This window comes from Heloderma suspectum, chromosome 3 (assembly GCF_057233095.1).
Source record: "Heloderma suspectum isolate Gila_16-S chromosome 3, 16-S_ref, whole genome shotgun sequence".
NCBI lineage: Eukaryota > Metazoa > Chordata > Lepidosauria > Squamata > Helodermatidae > Heloderma > Heloderma suspectum.
The window spans coordinates 319,791,124-319,811,873 of NC_139460.1; the positions used below are offsets into that span (position 1 = coordinate 319,791,124).

At 48.5% G+C, this 20,750-nt stretch overlaps 1 protein-coding gene across 7 annotated transcripts in view; it reads right to left on the bottom strand.

Annotated features, from left to right (window-relative positions):
- Positions 1–20,750, bottom strand: part of LOC146351612 (major facilitator superfamily domain-containing protein 8-like) — a 76,060-nt gene that overhangs the window by 41,300 nt on the left and 14,010 nt on the right. For 2 of the 7 annotated variants that reach the window (XR_014789635.1, XR_014789634.1), the window contains exons 6-12: positions 18,366–18,699; positions 17,162–17,235; positions 16,832–16,915; positions 13,912–14,041; positions 12,297–12,419; positions 9,445–9,575; positions 5,977–6,122 (exon numbers count right to left, since the gene is read on the bottom strand). Coding sequence is in view for 4 of the 7 variants with exons in the window: in XM_084847630.1 (XP_084703756.1) it covers positions 6,033–6,122; positions 9,445–9,575; positions 12,297–12,419; positions 13,912–14,041; positions 16,832–16,915; positions 17,162–17,235; positions 18,366–18,699 (966 nt within the window). In the remaining 3 variants the exon portion in view is untranslated. Of the gene's footprint in view, positions 1–4,805; positions 6,123–9,444; positions 9,576–12,296; positions 12,420–13,911; positions 14,042–16,831; positions 16,916–17,161; positions 17,236–18,365; positions 18,700–20,750 lie in introns of those variants that run through there. The other 5 variants (XM_084847631.1, XM_084847628.1, XM_084847630.1 and 2 more) reach the window with 3 other exon arrangements.

The following is a 20,750-nucleotide window of genomic DNA, read 5'->3' on the forward strand; positions in this document are numbered from 1 at the left end:
GCATCACCATGTCATGAATAACCCTGCAGGCCAAGCTGGTATGAGAGACACAAGAGCACACCAGGCCACTATTTTCTGGTCATTTGGCAATCCCAGCTCAATCTACATTGTGAAAAGGATCCTCTAAGGCAGCGTTGGCCGTGGATCAAGGGTTCAAATCGCTTAGTCTGAAGAGGTCCAACTAAAGTGGTCAAACTAACTGACCAAAGAGCTCAGTGTCAACAGATTCATGAATGGAAGAGAAACATCTCAAGAAGCTGGAACAAAGATTTTATTTGTAAAAAAAAAGCCCTTTTTAATTTTTTTTACAAAGAAAACTTCTGTTCCAGCATCTTGAGACGTTATCTTGAGACCCATTTCTGGGTCTATTTTGGATGCTCTCCTGCTTTTGAACCAATGTCAGCAGTTCAACTCAACTTCACTGTGCCCCAGTTGAAACTCACAAAAGCAAGGTGCTGGTTGGCTGCAGGGTACGGGGGGCATCCTACCAGTTCTCTTGAACCAGCAAGGCACCGGGGCCATTCAGAGGTACTGGCTTTGTACAGGAAAGGGAGTACCTGGCAGAGAAACCACACAAGCAGAAGAGGTCTGTGAAAAGCGATGGGGGAGTTCCATAGCCCATGACCCAAACAGCGCCATCCACTGTTCGGCTAAACAAATGATATTTTGCTTGTAGGTTTGGTGGGTCACAGGCTACAGAGCAGCCCTGCCTCTTTAGGCAGCAGCTCTAGCTCTGCTTCTGTTCCGGGGCTTTTGCCCACCCTCCCCAGCTGCCTCAAACAGAAAAGTGCACTGAGAAAAACTGCAGGGCTGTTAGAGGCAGACAGCGCGGCTCTGACTCCTGCCGGACCCGCTCTCCTGTTGAGGTGGGAGATGCTGACGGGCTGCTCAGGCGGAATCTGAGTGGCAAAAAGCTGACGCAGGGAGTCCAACACTGCCAGGGCACCAGCTTGGAGAAGGCTGGCATAGCTACGGAAGGCCGATACAAACTATGACATTGGCATGGCCGCTTTCTCGTTATATTCCTGGATAGGAATAGCCTAGCTCTGGTGATCCATGCACTGGTAACCTCACGGTTAGACTACTGCAATGCACTCTATGTGGGGCTGCCCTTGCACGTGGTTCAGAAGCTGCAGCTAGTGCAGAATGCAGCAGCGAGGGGGCTCACTGGGACACCCAGCTATGCTCACGTAACACCTCTGTTAAAAGAACTGCACTGGCTGCCTATTCGCTGCCGAGCGACGTACAAGGTCATGTTATTGTCATACAAAGCCCTAAACAACTAGGGACCAGGATATTTTGTCAGGTATGTTGTCTCCCGGGAGGACGAATTAGAGATGTGACTGAAAGGTTGCCTGCACTCATAAAGCCCACTGACAGGTATCCCTTTCTTCTCATCCATGTGGGAACAAATGATACTGCCAAGCGGAGCTACGAAGAGATCACGTCAGACTTTGAAGCTTTGGGAAGGAAACTCAAGAACTTTGGGGCCCAAATAGTTTTCTCATCCATCCTTCCAGTAGTTAGAAGAGGGATAGAAAGGGAAAGAAAAATACTCTGGGTGAATGACTGGCTATGAAGGTGGTGTCGACGAGAGAGATTTGGATTCTGGGACCACGGGCTATACTTCCTGGAAGACAGACTGCTGGCAAGGGACGGGTTGCACCTCACAAAGGATGGGAAGAATGTGTTTGGCCACAGCATGAAGAACTTCATCAGGAGGGCTTTAAATTGAATCCTACGGGGAAGGGAGATATAAAGTTGGGGGTAACAATGGACGTAGGCACATGCACTGCAATGGAGAGAACAGCTCTGACAGTGCCCAATAGTAGTCTTCAGACACATGTAGGAAGAAAGCCAGACTATGAAGCACATGGTCTTTGATGTCTATATACCAATGCCCAAAGTATGGGAAACAAAACGAATGAACTTGAACTCTTAAATACAGGAGGGAAATTATGACTTAATAGGTATAACTGAGAATTGGTGGGATGACTCTCATGACTGGAATACAGCAATTGAAGGATATAACTTGTTCAAAAAGAACAGGAGGAACAGAAAGGGAGGTGGGGTTGCACGGTAGGTGAAAAATACATATCTCTGCACAGAAATACAGGAGGATGAGTTTGGTAGCCCCATCAAGAGCATCTGGATCAAAATAAATGGAGCAAAGAATAAAAGGAACCTGGTGGTCGGAGTCTACTACCGGCCACCCAATCAAGGAGAAGATGAGGATGAAACTTTTGAAAAGCAAATAGCCAATGTTTTAAGGAAGCATGATGTAGTAGTAATGGGGGACTTCAATTTCCCGGATATTTGTTGGGAGACAAATTCTGCAAAACACGGCCCCTCCAGGAAATGCCTGAGTTGTGCGGCGGATAACTTCCTCCTACAGAAAGTAGACAAAGGAACTAGAGGATCAGCTATCCTTGACTTGATCCTAACCAAAAGAGATGACTTAGTGGATAAAGTAGCAGTTACAGGAACTCTGGGGGAAAGCGACCATGTTGTACTTGAGTTCTTGGTTCTAAGGGAAGCAAAAGCCGAGTGTAGTCAAACGCGCACCCTGGATTTTAGGAAAGCTGATTTTAATAAACTCAGAACAATGAACAGTAAGGTCCCATGGCAAGCGACGCTAACGAGAAAAGGAGTCCAAGATGGGTGGGAGCTTTTAAAAAAAGGAAATTCTCAAGGCACAATTACAAACAATTCCAACAAGAAGAAAAGGTGGAAGACAACAGAAGAAGCCAATGTGGCTTCACAAAAAGCTTAGAGATGACCTAAAAAAAAAAAAACGACACATATAGGAAGTGGAAAGAAGGCCAAGTAACAAAGGAAGAGTACAGGCAGGTAACACAGAATTGCAGGGATGATGTCAGGAAGGCTAAAGCTGAGAACGAGCTGAGGTTAGTGAGGGATGCTAAAAGCAACAAAAAGGCTTTCTTCAGCTACGTGCGTAGTAAAAGGCAGAGGAAAGAAATGGTTGTTCAACTATTAAATAAGGATGGCAAAACAATAACAGATGACAAAGAAAAGGCAGAGGTGCTCAATTCCTACTTTGGCTCAGTCTTCTCCCAAAAGAGGGTCTATGACCCCCCTGGCAAAGGTGAAGTACAGGCTGAAGGGGCAGGATTGCAGCTTGAGATCGACAGGCATATGGTCAAGGAACACCTAATTACTTTGAATGAGTTCAAATCTCCAGGGCCCGATGAACTGCACCCTAGAGTAATAAAGGAACTGGCAGAAGAACTCTCATAACCACTGCCTATTATCTTTGAGAAATCATGGAGGACAGGGGAAGTGCCAGATGACTGGAGGAGGGCTAATGTTGTCCCTATCTTCAAAAAGGGTAAAAAGGAGGAACCTGGAAACTACAGACCAGGCAGTCTGACATCAATCCCTGGGAAAATTCTGGAGCAGATGATAAAGCAATCCATCTGGAAGCACCTTGAAAACAATGCAGTGATTACTCGAAGCCAACATGGATTTGTCAAAAACAAGTCCTGCCAGACAAATCTGATGCTCTTCAACATTTTTATTAATGACTTGGAGGAGGAGGTGCAGGGAATACTGATCAGATTTGCAGATGACACAAAATTGGGCGGGATAGCTAATTCTTTGGAAGACAGAAACAAAATTCAAAGTGATCTGGATAGAATGGAGCACTGGGCAGAAAACAACAGAATGACATTTAATAGGGATAAAAGCCAAGTTCTGCACCTAGGAAAAAGAAACCAAATGCACAGTTACAAGATGGGGGATACGTGGCTCAACAACACTACAAGCAAGAAGGATCTTGGAATTGTTGTCGATCACAAGCTGAATATGAGCCAACAATGGGATGTGGCTGCAAAAAAGGCAAATGCTCTTTTGGGCTGCATTAATAGAAGCATAGCTTCCAAAACCCATGAAGTACTCGTTCCCCTCTACTCAGCACTGGTTAGGCCTCATCTGGAGTACTGTGTCCAGTTCTGGGCACCACACTTTAAGAAGGATGCAGACAAACTCGAGAGGGTTCAGAGGAGGGCAACAAAGATCATCAGGGGACTGGAAACAAAGCCCTGTGAGGAGAGACTGAAAGAACTGGGCATGTTTAGCCTTGAGAAGAGAAGACTGAGGGGAGATACGATAGCACTCTTCAAGTACTTGAAAGGTTGTCACAGAGAGGAAGGCCAGGATCTCTTCTTGATCATCCCAGAGTGCAGGACACGGAATCATGGGCTCAACTTACAGAAAGCCAGATTCTGGCTGAACATAGGGAAAAGCTTCCTGACTGTTAGAGCAATACAATGGAACCAATTCCGTAGGGAGGTGGTGGGCTCTCCCACACTGGAGGCATTCAAGACGAGGCTGGACAGCCATCTGTCAGGGATGCTCTGACTTGGATTCCTGCATTGAGCAGGGCATTGGACTTGATGGCCTTGTAGGCCCCTTCCAACCCTACTATTCTATGATTCTAATTGGAATTGTTTTTAACACTGTTTTTTAATACTGTATTTTAAAGGTGATCTTAATATTTATATGTGAACCACTTAGGGATTTTATTATACATAAATATCAGAAATAGTAATAATAATAATATGGAGTAGGGCTTATGAGAAATTCATTTCAGTTTGTTTTTTGTAAGGTATTTCCTAGTTCGCATCTTCTGGACTGACTCAGTCTGTGGTCAAAGTCCACAGTACATTTCCGAGCTTGCAGTGTGATTCGTGGACTCCCTCAAAAAATGGTTAAACTGCATGCATACATTTGAAAAATGCACCTGGAAAAAGTTGTACTTTGGAAAGATGCACCTGAAAAATATGTACTTTGGAAAAATGCACACAAATACTGTTTAATCAATGGGAGATAAACGTGTACATTTCAAAAAAGCACACAATTGTGTACTTTTGGAAAACATAGAAATATAGATTTTCATGAGAAAAGAAAAAAATAAAGCTCGCAATCCAATACGGACTCAAGTCGAAACGAACTTCAAGGTGGAATGTGGAGAACTTTAGTGAGTCTTAATATTTCGCACATCCCTAACAGAGAGAGCTGTAGTTCAGTGGGCAGAGCACATGCTTTGCATGCAGAAAGTTGCAGGTTCAATCCCCAGCATCTGCCCAAGACCCTGAGGAGATACTGCCAGCTGGTGTCGACAATACTGAACTAGATGAAGCAATAATCTGAACTGGTATAAATCAACTCCGTAGGTTCAACCTCCTGGTTTATAGCCGGCCGGCATCTTTGCAAAACCTTTTCCTCTATCCTTGACGCCTGGCTTCAGTAGCCTTCCATAAGCCAAGTCCTCAAATGGGACAGAAAGGCAAGCGAAAGGATATTTTAAGGAAAAAGTGTGTGCATATTAACGAGCACCATGCATGGATTTGCGAGGAACAAAAAAAATCAATTCTCACAATTAAGATTTAGGGAGGGGAGCTGCCCCTTGCATTCCCCCCCCCCCCCCCGTCAGTCAAGCAATTTAAAGACTTTTATTAGCTAAAACTAGGTGATCATTCATTCCGACTGCAAAAAGGAACACGACCGTCAAGTGTCTTTCTGCCCAGCCTGGGGGGGTTCACATTCACCCTTGTCTTGCATCCAAGAAGGATTAAAACACAGAGGGGTGTATATGAGTGTATGAAGGAATGAGAAGAGACACTTAAGAACAGCTTTCTCCAGCCTGGGGCCTTCCAGATGTCTTGGACTATAACTCCCATAATCCCACAGCCAGCTGGCTGTGAGATTATAGGAGTTGTAGTCCAAGACATCTGGAGGGCCCCAGCTTGGATAAGGCTGTTCAAGAATGCAGAATACCGTGCAGAGTTAGTCTGGAAGCACAACGAGACCAAAGCAATCCATCGCCGACTCCTCCATCTCCACGTCGGATGATTCTGCTGCCAGCTTCTCCGGGCCCCATTTGGCTCCTGGAGCGTAAAAGCCAAGTGCACCCCGCACAGCCGGGAGGAGGCCGCTGCGCTCTCTCTTTCTCACCTGGGGGTGCATGAGCTTTTCCATTTCTTCCAACGCACCTCCAACCCGGAGGTCTCTCATGAGCTGTATTCCTCTTGGGACATCCCCGGAGACAGGTACCCTCTGGGCGGCTCTACAAGGTAGGTATACGAGAGCCCCACCATAATCTGTGAGAGAGGGGGAGAAAAAAGAGAAGCAGGCTGTCAGCACACGGAGCAGAGCAGCACTGAGGCAGGGTGAGAGAAGGATGAGCAGGGACCAGATCTGACGTTGGGCCCAGGACTTCAATTTTCACCAGTTGGGCTGAGCCCTGGAGATGTGCCTTTAACTCTTTGACAGAATAACTTCCCGATGCCACCCACCTCTCCCAATCACTCCACATACTAGGGATGATAGAGAATTCCGCCACGGATCCCAGGGGGGCCAAATTCCAGTGAATTCGGCCTCCCAGAATCTGTGGCAGAACGGAGCCCCCCACCCCACTGCGGAGCCCCTACGCAGGACGCCATTTGCGTCCGCAGCAGCCCGGCAGCGGCTGGAGGCCCTGCTGCAGTTTGGCCCGGTGGGCGGCTCTGAGGCCTGGCCACGGAGCGGAGCCGGCCGGGCAGGATTCCAGGGGGGAGGAACGGATCACCTCCCCCCACCTGTGGAACCCGGTGGAGCCAGGTATGCGGGGTTTCGTACACCCCTACCACATACCCCCATTCCTGTGACACCTTCGGTGCAACGCTTTCATGCTCTACCTCTACTAAGCTAAGCCTGAGGTATGCATAGGTGGCAGGGTCAGCTCGAGGAGGCCTGGAGCAAAGGACCCTGGAGGGCCGCCTCTTATGTTGATGCAACGTGTTTGCTTGGCAGTAGCACAGGCAGTAGCACAGTGCCAGCACCAGGTTTTTGGGAGCCTCTGGGAAAGGCACCCTCAGTGGCCCCGCTCTCCTCGGTGAGTCTGCCTTCTCCCCATCATTGCCAGCAGCCGATCTTGCTCCTCCTCCTCTTTCTCATCATTGCTACTGCTTGCTTGCTTGCTTGCCAGGCAGAGAGCCAGTGAGCAAGAGGCAGCGGCATCTGCCGCTCCTCCTTCTCACTGCCACCTGGGCTAGAACAAGAGGCAGGTGAACAAGCACGCCCCTTGTCAGTGGGCCCCTGCTGGGGTGTGGGCCCTTGGCAGTTGCCCAAGCATGCCTACCCTTGACACTGGCCCTGCAGTGGCAGCAGCATTCAAACAGTGGCTGGGAGCTGCCGTTTTGTTTTCCCAGAATGCCCCATGTAGGGATGGGAAAATGAGGAAGGCTTGAGCTCTCTGAGGATCTCCTAGACCCACCTCAAAACTCGGTCCACCTTGTTCCCATTCCCAACTGCAAGCATTTTGTTGTTATTCAAACGGGGAAAATGTGCATTTAGACAAACATTTATTTAAAAATCAGGAGCCCAAAGTATACTTCCCCCCACCCATATTGGCTAAAGTGTGAAAATGTGCTTTTCTTTCTGAAAACCCACATTTTTAAAGTGCATATTTTTCTCAGATATGCATGTCGTGATCACAAGCTCAGCAATATGCGAGCTTTGCCTGCAAAATGCACTCACACGGTGCAAATGGGAGAAGTTCAAACAAACGCAATGTTCTTGTACATCGCTTGCCCCATGCAACGTCATTCCAGGGCTTTGTGGGGAATTCAAGTACACCCAGGCGCCTCATGCGGAGAGCCCAGGGCATCTATAGTGGGTGAATTCTTTTATTCAAGTCTTAGAGCGCAATCCTATGCTTGTTTAGATGGGGAAAAAAAAATCCTACAACTCCCGGCCTTTCCCGGCCAGGCTGGCTGGGGAATGCTGGGAGTTGTAGGACTTTTTTCCACTAAACCCATCTGCTGGTTTAAGAGCAACCTCCCCAGATGCCCTTTGTCTCTAGGCTCACAATCTTATAGTCACAAGTGCTGGTCAGTTACACTTGAGTACCGCCTGCAACCTGTGACTGAGGTTAACAATGTCACTGATAGAATAATAATTACTTCTACAATAATTTTCACCAGCCATTGTCCAATTTCTTTGAGGGATACTTTAAAAACATGCGTTGGCTTGCTTCAGGCCTACCTAGTGTGTGAATGACGGTTTCTCCTGGAGGCCTAGACAGCAAGGGTGGGCGGAAGGTAGATCTCCAGATGCTTTGTACTTTGATTCCCAGAAGCTCCTGCCAGCATGGCCAATGCTCAGGAATGCTGGGAGTTGAAGTGCAAAACATCTGGCGATCTACTTTCTGCCCACCCCTGCTGCAGAGTTGCATTGGCAAAGGCAGCCTTTACCTATCTGGGATTGGGGACAGAGCTGCACTTCTCTGACCATTGTTTAGCATCCCTCTCCAGTCAGTACAGATCAAATTCGGGGTCAAGCAGGCGGCAGACATAGCTCAGGAGCCCAGATCTCAGACTGGCCTCTTCAGCTCCAATGGCGAGAGCTGCCACTCAGGACATGCGTGATGGGCAGCGTGGGATGTCAAGCTTGGGTATGGCACACAGAACTCAGCCACTATTGCAGTCTAATGTGCATGTATGTGTGTGTGTATGCTGTCCATTTGCAGTGCTCTGCTTTCAGTGGGATGCACACTGATTGTGTGTTCCTTTCCATGCTCAAGAGCCTAATAAATCTAATAAATAAATAAAATAAATCGGAATCCCTTAGGTTGCATGGTTGGGAAAACACCTGCCCCCATCCTGCATCCCCCTGATTTGACTTCACTAGCCTTTTTCCAGAACTGTTTCCCAAATTCGGGAAATAGACCACGTGCCCCCACCAATTTCAGAATATAAAAACCTAGCGAGGCTGGTAGGCACCAAGAAGTCTGGGAAAAGACTGGGGGGGGGGGGCGCAGAGACATGGTCCCAAGACATGGTCTGAAGGCACATGAGGCAGCCACTTTGCTGAAGCTAAGCAGGTCTGGGTCTGGTCAGTGCTTGGAGAGGACACCACCTGGGAACTGCATGTAGCCACCTGGAGTTCCATGATGGAAGAAAGGTGGGATATAAATGTAATAAATTATAAAATAAAACAGAAAATTACGCTCAGGCCAGAGGTCCCCAACTTGGGGGGGGGGAGTTGTTGGCACATCTGGATGTCTGAGAGTGCCATGGGTGCTCTCTCAAAATAGCTGCCATGGAGGCACCTTGCCCATTCATAAAATGGCTGCCATGCTGGGCACAAAACTCTCATTTCTCAGAAGCCAAGTTGGTGACACTGAAAGAAAAGGAACTTGCCCCAAGAATCTGAGTACAAGGCAGATGTGGGGTCTGAGCACCAAAACACAAATGCACTCTTTTGGACCCAAATAAAGCTGGTGCTGGAGGGCAGCCCTTTGTGTTGCAGCACACCAGTCTCCCAGTTTTTTAAAAAAGGTTTTAAGACCATGTTTCAATCTTAAGAAAGGAAATAAAAACTGCGAGGGGTAGGGTTCCTGGCGGGCATCGCAGCACCATGTTGGAGACCCTGGACACTCACCATCAGCAAGCTCAGCAGCCCCATCACCACTCCCAGCATGATGGAAAGGTTTGCAGTCAAGCCTCCAGCCCACAGAGGACCAAGGATAGTTGCAACTCCCCCTACAGATCGACGGAGACCCTGGCTGAACCCTGCAGAAGGAACACAGAAGGGGGTAAGTATAAGGTGTGCCACATCTCCCATACCTGCTCAGATCACTACCATGATCATGTTAAGACTGGGAGGGGAGCTGGAGGGAGGCATCTGCAAGCAAGACCCACAGCTTTCCATTGGGCCATGAAGCACCAATCGCCGACTCCCCTGCCGCCATCGTGTGGTGCAGCCAAGAGCTCTGCAAGTCCGAACAGACAGACATCGCAGTACATCTAGGCAGAGCAACAGGAATCAGTGCTTGTGAGAACAAGGCTGAGACGCTCTGAGGAGGCAGAAAACACATGTCTGGTTTGTATACCCGCCTTGAGAGGGTTTTACCCTTAAAGGCAGCCTAAAAATAATTTAGGTAAATACGTAGATAAAAGGGTTGTCATGCTTTACTGAGGGCAGTCCTCTGTTTAAAGGCAATGTGTCCTCTATTTCAGGGGTCGGCAGGAAGGCGATCTCCAGATGTTTCAGGCTTCAACTCCCAGCATTCCTGACCACTGGTCATACTGCAGGGGCTTCTGGGAATTGTAGTCCCACATATCTGGAGATCTACCTTCTGCCCATCCCTGCTTTCCTTGAATGGCTGTCCAGCCCAAATCTGGTTTAAAGGTAAAGAACTGTAAGAAAGGGGGGCAGGGGCCTTGAAGTTGCCGATCTACACTGAGCAGCACCTGGAGAGCAGCAGCCTGGGCACATACCCAGGGCCTCTTTGTGGGCTTCCCAGTGGGACATCTGGTTACTCACTGTGGGAACAGAACGCTGGACCAGAGAGGCCTCTAGTCTGATTCAGCAGGCCTCTTCTTATGTCTTTATGCCACCCATTCACAGTTGTCCTCACTATAGTGGGGTATCCTGGGTTGGGGCCCATTTTAGTCATACTTGGAGTAGACCCATTTCAATCAGTAGGACTGAAGTTAATCATGACTGGTTTTCAGTCTAAGCCCTTGCTGCTCTTCCAGCCTTACTGCACCCGGAGCAGCTATACCTGTAGCTCACGGGCTGTAGCTTTGCATGCAGCAGGTCCTGAAACCCTGGAGAGCCGCTGCTGCCAGTCAGCGTCGACAATACTGGGCTAGATGAACCCACCCACCTTCTGACTCAGTATAAGGCAGCTTTCTACCCGAGCACTGGCAAAACCAAACCTGCAATTGCCCTTCAGTACTTGACAAAGTACTAAAACACACAGCTAGGCAAGGGAGGGCGGGAGGGAGGGAGGGAGGGAGAAGGGAAGAAGCAGCCACCTTCCCATCTTTGCAAGGGATGTCACACAACAGCACATTGCTGCTCAGAGGTGGGAGCCTTAAGAGACACATTTTTCAGAAAAACAGGCCACAGAGCAATCCAATGCCAGCAAAAAACAAGCTCTGCTCAAAAGGGCAAAGTAGGACAGTAACAGGACCCAGGAAAGTGCAGCCTGATCCGGAAGCAACAGCCGCTGAGAGAAATCGAAATCCAGGAGGAAATAAGACACTGCGTTCTGCAGTAGAGGGAGATTTACTGGTATGTTCATTCATTTAAGAATGCGTAGCTCATGCTTTCATCCAAAAATGGATTTCAGGGCAGTATACAGAAGAACTTAAAAATGCAATACAATATTAAAACATAAAGCAATAAATCAGCCTTCCCCAACTAAGCGGCTTTCAGATGTTTTGAACATCATCCCTGATCACTGCCATGTCGGCTGGGGCGGGGGTAGTCCAAAACACCTGCATGGCACCCAATTTGGGGAAGGCTGCAATAAACAATACAATAAAATGACTCAGTTCACACAAGCACCAGTACGGTTAATAAGCCATAGATATACCTCTGCCCTGACAATTGTCATCTCTCTCTGGACAGGTTGCATCAAGCACCTACTTGTGAAAGCTCCAGACCATGGGCCAGTTTGCACGATCACCAGCATGGTTAACAAGCCATGGTGGCTTGTTAACCCTGCTGCACGTGCCAGTCACATACCAGCCCGATTTCCTTAATTACCCTCGCTGCCGTGGCTTACCATGTCACCTGAAGCTGGCAAGGGTGGGTTGCCGCCATGGTTCACAAGCCACCCAGAATCCATCGACTGTTTTAGGGTTCTGGGTTTTTCTTTTCCTGTCTAAATGTGCATAGGATCTCGCTCTTAGTTTGCACATGCCCAGAATGCACAGCCTGGTTAAGAAGCCACCGTGACTTGTTAACCACCTGGCGATCGCGCGAACTGGCCCACAGTCTGACGCTTTCACCAAGTAGGTGCCCCCATGCAACCTGTCCAAAGAGAGGGGACAGCTGTCAGGCCAGAAGTATATCAACTGGGAGATTTTCCTGGTGCACAACATCTAATCTCTCCCCCACCAAGCATAAAGCTCCGTTAAGACCTGAGGACCCCCCTTCCCCCGACTGGCTTCTGTGACATAAACCACCAGGGGAAGTATTCTGACTCCAAATGCTAGCGAAAAAAGGGTTTTCTCCACCTCGCCCACAACACATACCGGGGAAGGCTGAGATGCTACTGAGCTAGAATGACCAATGCTCTGACAGTGTAAGGCAGCTCCCTAGGGCTGAGTGGGGATTCGAACTGGGGCCTCCCCAGCCTTGCGCTAAGACTCATGGCACCAGGGCTGGGCAGAAGGTAGAGCTCCGGGTGTTTTGGACTTCAGCTCCCAGAAGCCCTTGCCAGCATGGCCAATGGTCAGGAATGCTGGGAGTTAGAGTCCAAAACATCTAAAACTCACCTTGTGTTCTCTCTGCCGTGACCTTAGAGAAGAGCGACACCTGGGAGACAGCGATGAAGGGCAGGCCCAGGACCTGCAGGAACACACCCACCACCAGCTCCGTGAGAAGGACAGCAAAGGTACCTGTGGGCAACAGAGCACACAGAACCAGGTAGGTTCAAAGCCTTCATTTATTTACTTTTTACTTATTATTACATTTAGATCCCACCTTTCTTTCCCTTGCAAGGAACCTAAAGTGGCTTACATGGGCCTCCTCTTCTCCATTTTATCTTGACAACCACCCTGTGAGGTAGGTTAGGCTGAGAGACAGTGACTGGCCCAAAGTCACCCAGTGAGTTTCATGGCTGAGCAGGGACTAGAACCTGGGTCTCCCAAGTCCTAGTCCGACACTCTCACCACACCACCATGCTGGCTGTCTACTGGATTCACACACAAAGATTCATTGCTTGGTGGGACGCCAACATCAAGGGATGCCTTGCATGTGCGACTGGGCCACTGATCGAACAAGACATTTCTAATATCTCGGCACAAGCGTTTATTTATATTCTGCTGGCCACTGGCTTAGGTAGTTTTAAAGGGAAATTAGACAAATTCGTAGCATACAGGACTGTCTATCTGCAGCTTTTGGCAAGGACAGATAAACAGAACTTCCAGGCTCAGAGATAGTATACTTCTGAATACAGAGTGCTGCACACAAATGAGGAAGTGACCATGCCCTGCTTGTGGGCTTCCTGTGAATACCCTGGCTGACCACTGCTGGAAACAATATACAGGGGCAGATGACAGACTTCACCTGGTCACTCACGATCCAGTACTGGGTTGCAGACTGACTTACGGCGAGTTGCGTCAGCAGCACTGTCACCATACAGTTACATCTGAGGCCCTCCTTAGGGGGCCCCCACCAAATGAGGTGAGGTGGGTGGCTACTAAGGACAGGGCCTTTGCAGTGGTAGCACCCCATTTGTGGAACGCCTCCCCCAGAGGAGCTCACCTGGTGCTCACACTGCTGTCTTTTTGGCACCAGATAAAAACCTTTTTACTGTTCTAGGCTTTTCAGACCTTCAGATTTAAAAAGAATTGTGTTTGCAACTGGTACAATCTTTTCACTATTGCTGGCTTTTACTTTGGTTTGCAATCTGGTTTGATTCCATTATAAATGTTTGAAGGTCTTCATATTATGGTTTTACTCCATTACCGTGTTTTATCCTTTTAAGTCTCCTTTTGGAAACTACCCAGAGAGCTTCAGCTATTGAGCAGTACAGAAATATAACTAACTAACTAACTAACATTAATTAATTAATTAATTAAGAAGTGGGTCCCCAAATGCATGTTCAGGCTATGGGTGGATCCCAGATCCAAAAAGGTTGAAGTCCTCTGGAGAGGAACGCTAGCTTGATCCAGCGGGGGTCTCCTTATGCTCTTATGTTCTCCCACTTCACTCCAACTGCAGAATTTCCCCAATTGTAGACTGGGAAATGGGAAAGTAATACAGCAGGCTGTCGCTCAGCAGGCAATTTGTCCATCACAGACACGAGGCTGTCGCGTCCTAGAGGGAAGCGGATCAGGACTATGGGCAGACTGTCGCCGCCTCTCCCCAGTCACTGAGCATTGTTACCTTGGGGCCGTGACAGAAACAGCAAGCACCAGACACAGGCCACATTGCAGATCACCAGGCCGAGGACCAAGATGACACGATCCGTCAGGCGAGTGCTGAGGCAGCGCACCAGGAAGAAGCCGCCAATAACCTAGAGAAGGACAGGAACAGAGGAAACTGCCTTACATCAGGTTACACTATTTGTCTGTCCAGCCTAGTATTTACCCATCATCATCAACAGAATTTCTTAGAGAGCAATCCTATGGTACCTGGGAGAGCATTTTGGATGGCCCCTTCAGGGGCCCTAGTCAATCCTATGACTTTGGGAGGGGGAATCCGACAGCAGATCCCTCCCTGCCACCTCAAGCCATTGCAGAAAGAACCATGCCAGCTGCTTTTTGATGACCTTATAGAGGTCGGAAAGGGGGCGTTCCAGTGGGTGGAGAAGAGAGGAGAGACCAGGATCCACAGAATCTATGGCCTCTCTGTCACCTATCACCATCCACTGCCATTAAGTGAACTAGACAGGCTCAGATGCCCAACCAGCTGAGGGGGAGGGGGTGACTTTTTTTTTAGGAGGAACAGAAGGCAAAATGGCTTTCATCGTCCTCCCATTCTGCTGGCAACAGCCCGGCAGGGAAGAGGGTTTCCAGGCACCTCCAGGCTCGGAGGTTTCCGGGGGATTGTGCCCTTACATGCCTCTCTTTAAAAAGACTCAAGGCGACTTACAGGAAAATTATTAAAACATGCAAACTACAAAACAGCTAAAAACAATTGTTATTAAAATACTAAAACTTAACAAAACATCAGTACAGACTATAACCAAAACCACTGATGCAACAGAAGCCGATCAGAAGCCTTCAAATGCCTGGGAGTAGAGGAAAGCCTTGATCTGGTCCCGAAAAGATGACAATGCTGGCACCAGGCAGGCCTCATTGAGGAGACTGTTCCACAATGGGGGAGCCACCACTAGAAAGGCCCTCTCCTTTGTTGCAGTCCTCTGAACCTCCCTGGGAGGAGGCACCCTGAGGAGGGCCTCAGATGTTGATCACCGTATATGGGTAGAATCATAGAATAGTAGGGGTGGAAGGGGCCTATAAGACCATCAAGTCCAACCCCCTGCTCAATGCAGGAATCTAAGTCAAAGCATCCCTGACAGATGGCTGTCCAGCTTCAGCTTGAATGCCTCCAGTGTGGGAGAGCCCATCACCTCCCTAGGTAATTGGTTCCATTGTCATATTGCTCCAACAGTCAGGAAGTTTTTCCTGATGTTCAGCCGGAATCTGGCTTCTTGTAACTTGAGCCCTTTATTCCGTGTCCTGCACTCTGGGATGATTGAGAAGAGATCCTGACCTTCCTCTCTGTGACACCCTTTCAAGTACTTGAAGAGTACTATCCTTTCTCCTCTCAGTCTTCTCTTCTCAAGGCTAAACATGCCCAGTTCTTTCAGTCTCTCTTCATAGTGCTTTGTCTCCAGTCCCCTGATCATCTTCGATGCCCTCCTCTGAACCCTCTCCAGTTTGCCTGCATCCTTATTAAAGTGCGGTGCCCAGAACTGGACACAGTACTCCAGATGAGGCCTAATGAGGCTGAGCAGAGGGGAACTAGTACTTCACGTGATTTGGAAGCTATGCTTCTGTTAAGGCAGCCCAAAATAGCATTTCATACTGGGAGAGGCGCTCTGTCAGGTATTGTGGTCCCATTCTGCTTATGGCTTTATAGGTCAAAACCAGCACCTTTAATTGGGCTTGGAAACATACAGCCAGCAAGCGCAAGCAGGCCAGAATCAGTGTTATATACCTTCTGGTCCCTGTTTTGCACCATGGCACCTCCCTAACAAAGAGAGGATCAAGGGAGCCTGCCAGAGTTGACTGCATTCTGCAATTCTGCTAGGGCTAGATAACCCACCACCACATAAATAAAGACTGATAACTTAATGGTAGATCTTCATTTGGGAGGGGGTGTATAAGTGGGAGAAGGCAGGTGTCCCAGGTTGTTTAGGACTTGAAAGGTGATGAGTTTTAATTGATCCTGGATCTGTTTTATGGTTTAGCTGATTGCTCAAAGCTGTTTTTAAATATCTGTTGTCTTTGTGTATACTGTCTGTGGGCTTTTTATATTTTCAAATTTTCCATAATGTATTTTTAATATTTTAACCTTTGTAAACTTCCCAGAGAGCTTCGGTTATGGCACAGTATAGAAGTTTAATAAATAATATTAATAACAACAACAACAACGACAAGGGCACCTTAGATTTTGGCGTGGAAACAGATGATTGTTAACCAGTGCAGAAAGATCAAAAAGAGACCAGCATTACATAAGCTGTACAGTCAGCTGTGGATAAACACCAAGCTTGATTCAGTGCAGTCTGGACCAATGGAAGTTTCCAAACAACTTTCAAGAGCTGCCCCACATACAGAGCATTACAGTAGTCAAGCTGATAAACACAGCATCCAAGAGAGCGACAAAGACCTTAGAGACACAGTGAGGTCAAGCCAGTAATGATGACAGGGAGTAGCAGAAGGCCATTTCAAGGTTTTAATTTGGGTACCAGATACTGGCCTGCCTCCCTCTTACCCCTAGTGAGGTGACAAGTCAAGGCTGGAGACGGGATCCCTCCCCACTGCCCCAAGAGAGAAAGGTGGTTTGAAGAGGAATCACTGCTTGTGGTATATACACTCATCCCAGTTTCTCCTCTGCTCAAACAAGTTTGGCAGGTTTTCTTGGTGTTTAAAAACACCACTGAGCAGAGGCAACAGTGGAAGAAAAGAAGTATTCATGTACGCTATAGGAAATGCGATCTCTCTCAAATCACATTCAATTCTTACCACTTTAAGGTTTGGGGGGGAAGGGAGAAAGGTACACAGAGGGGCAACTCGCACATACACACAACCACACACGCTCCTTCATTACAGGCCCGAGGGCTGCATTTCACACTCACCTCCACGCCACACAGGAAATACATGATGCTGTTCTCCAATTCCCCAAAGTTCAAGTATCGCTGTGTGATTGGGGTCACCATGGTCTAAAGAGGAAAAGGAATATGAGCGCCTGTCTGTTCACCTGGCTCTGGGGTATACCAGGATAGGTAGACCTCTACACGTGACCAAAAAAGTGCAAGTAATGTGGGCGTAGGATGGAGGACAACCTCTCCAAATTTGCACTTCTAGAACTGTTAAGTGGTGTGGCCAGGTGCACAACGCACCTTGTGTTATGATTCCAGGTTCTGCCTTAAAATTTACAAAGGGACTCTTGTTTGGGATGCACATACCTCAAGTGCTGTTTGGTTGAAGAGTGTGATGAATTGTGCTGTGAGAAGAACCACCACCTCCTCCCTCAGGTACTCTGCAATGACAAGACAATGCCCATCTCTCCTGTGCTACTCTTACCATGGTCAGGATGGAAGGTGCTGCTTACCCTACTGGGGAGCCAAGACTTCACAGATGGCGCATTAACCTTAACTCTGACCCTGCTGTCTCCATTAGTCTTTTCTTTTCAGCTCTGCCTGGAGATGCTCAGGCCCCAGGCCTTGCTCATCCCAGGAACTAATCCTTCCCCGCTTGAACATTTGAAAATAGATTATTTTTCTGATCTGGCAGCGGTGCTGGCGTCAGTGTCTGAGTTAAGGTACACTAAAACCTGTGGCCCGTTTAAGCTTGCAAATCAAACATCAGAGTTCTCCTTAACTCTGGCCCTTGGCATGTGTTGGCCTGCATGGCAAGCTTTTAATAGTCATATATCCAGTGGAGGCTGGGGGCTCCAATGTCAGTGAGGTGGTGAATCCGCTCCAGGTTTCAGTCAGAACCAGCAGAACTCTAAAGGAGCTCTCCAAGGTGCTTTGCAGGAGGAGGGTTAAGGTTCGCACCTTGGAGAGCTCCTTTGGAGTTCTGACTGAAACCTGGAGCGGATTCATTGCCCCACTGACATCGGAGCCACCAGCCTCCACTGCACATATCCATATACACAAGGGGTGGAGAAACCTTTTCAGCCCGAGGGCCAAATTGCAAAATTGGAAAGTTCTTGGGGGCCACTTCCATCTGCAGGCAGGACCAAAGGCAGAGTGGGCATGGCTAAAATTTATTGGTTTGACTTGATTTGAAGCCTGCCTTTCTACCCAAAAATGGCAGTCAGTGTGATCCTGACTTCTCAGTAGGCTTAAAAATAGGAAACAGGACAAGTCATCTGCACACCTACCCAGAAGGAAGCAGGACTGAATCACTCAGGAGCACTTTCAAATGGCATCCCAAATACCCACCCTCTGCAGGTCTGCTCACGAGCAAGCAGCTCTCCTGCCTGCAAAATGCCGAGCTCAAAATCTTTGCAACCGCTCCAGTCTTTGCAGGGTATTGAAAGGTGAACTGCCTTTAAAATACCCTCATCTCTGATCAGTGCTCAGAGGCGGCTGCAGGCCAGATGCGGCCCCTGCGGGCCGGAGGCTCCCCACCCCTGGTTCCTGCCATAGAAGGGGGGCTCACCTTGCATGGAGCTGAAATCACGGAAGGGGCTTTTGTCTTTCTCGTGGGTGGCTTCCTCGTCAGCCAAGTGTCCACTGAGCACATAGCGACACTCGTCCCCCGCCGAAGGGTCCTGGCGTTCCATGGAGGTGCTGCCATAGCCGCCGCCCTCCGCCGCCTCCTCTTGGCCGGCCTGGGGCTGCACGAGAGGCTCCTCCTCCTCCTGCTCCAGCACATCCTGCGGCACCTTCGGCACGGCCCTCGCGGAGGAGCGCACAGAGGGCGGCACCTGCAGGTCATAGTACATCGTCCCAACAATGACCTGAAGCAGAAGCCACACCAGGGACATGAAGAGCTGCAGACGGGAGCAAGAGCAGAGCAAAAGGGGAACAGAAAGACGCCTGAGCACAATCGGACCGTCCGGAGCTAGAACAAAACAAATGCCAGAGGGAAAGCAGATTCCTCTCCTCCGCCGTGCCCTGCCCCTCACCGCCGCTGCCGATTTCATCACAGGACGAGCGAGTACGCAACGCCGCTTGGCATCTTGAAGCGAGCACGGAACGACCCCCCGATGTGGCGTGGGTTAACATGTGGGAGCAGAGGCAGAGCTGAGATAGCATCAAGCAGCTGCACTGCAGGTCTGAGGCTCTGATCCTATATAACACTTTCCAGGGCTGGACTGAGACCCCAGGAGGGCTGCTGGATTCCCCCCCACCCCCGATATATTTCTGCTCACCCAGGACCTCTAGGATTGGGGAGGCTAGAAAGCTAAAGAGCAACAGCGCTATATCTATATATGGAGGCACAAAGAGGGCAAAATACATTGGAGCGGGGAGCTGAGCTTTGTCCCACGTTAGATTTCTAAAGGAAAAATAAAGACACGTACCACATTAACACCCCCATCCTAAACAAATTTGCTCTGAAGAAAGTCCTACTGATTTTGCTGAAGTTCGCTTTGAAAAATGCATTCTTAGGAGGGCAGCCTTATTTTCATTCCCAGCTTATGACTGAATTATATCTTGTATGCAAGAAGTCCCCTTCATGGATCACTGCCTTGTTGTGGCGAAGGGGCTTGCGTAACTCAGTGAAGCCATAAGCTATGCCGTGTAGGGCCACCCAAGACGGACAGGTCATGGCAGAGAGTTCTGACAAAATGTGGTCCACTGGAGAAGGAAATGGCAACCCACTCCAGTATTCTTGCCAAGAAAACCCCATGGAACGTATCACAAGGCTAAAAGAGATGACGCCGGAAGATGAGCCCCTCAGGTCGGAAGGTGTCCAATATGCTACTGGGGAAGAGCAGAGGGTATTTCCAAGTAGCGCCAGAAAGAGTGAAGCGGCTGGGCCAAACCCGAAAGGACACTCAGCTGTGGATGTGTCTGGTGGTGAAAAGAAAATCCGATGCTGTAAAGAACAATATTGTTTAGGAACCTGGAATGTCAGATCAATGAATCAAGGTAAGCTGGAGGTGGTCAAACATGAGATGGCAAGATTGAACATCGACATCTTGGGAATCAGCGAACTAAAATGGACAGGCATGGGCGAATTTAATTCAGGTGACCATCATATCTACTATTGTGGGCAAGAATCCCTTAGAAGAAATGGAGTAGCACTCATAGTCAACAAAAGGGTGGCAGAAGCAGTACTGGGGTACAATCTTAAAAATGATAGAATGATCTCAGTACGAATCCAAGGCAAACCATTCAACATCACAGTAATTCAAGTCTATGCCCCAACCACTGAGGCCGAAGAAGCTGAGGTTGATCGGTTCTATGAAGACCTACAACACCTTCTAGAACTAACACCAAAAAAAGATGTCCTCTTCATCATAGGGGATTGGAATGCTAAAGTAGGAAGTCAAGAAATCACCGGGATAACAGGCAGGCATGGCCTTGGTGTACAAAATGAAGCAGGACAAAAGCTAATAGAGTTTTGCCAAGAGAACATGCTGATCATAGCAAACACTCTTTTCCAACAGCACAAGAGGCGACTCTACACATGGACGTCACCAGATGGTCAATATCGAAATCAGATTGATTATGTCCTTTGCAGCCAAAGATGGAGAAGCTCCATACAGTCAGTAAAAACAAGACCTGGAGCTGACTGTGGCTCAGATCATGACCTGCTTCTTGCAAAATTTCGGCTGAAATTGAAGAACGTCGGGAAAACCACTAAACCGTTCCGGTATGACCTAAATCATATCCCTGATGAATATACAGTGGAGGTGAGGAATAAATTTCAGGGATTAGACCTGATAGACAGAGTGCCTGAGGAACTATGGACGGAGGTCCGTAACATTGTTCAGGAGGCAGCAACGAAATCCATCCCAAAGAAAAAGAAATGCAAGAAAGCCAAGTGGCTGTCTGATGAGGCTTTACAAGTAGCTCACGAAAGAAGGGAAGCGAA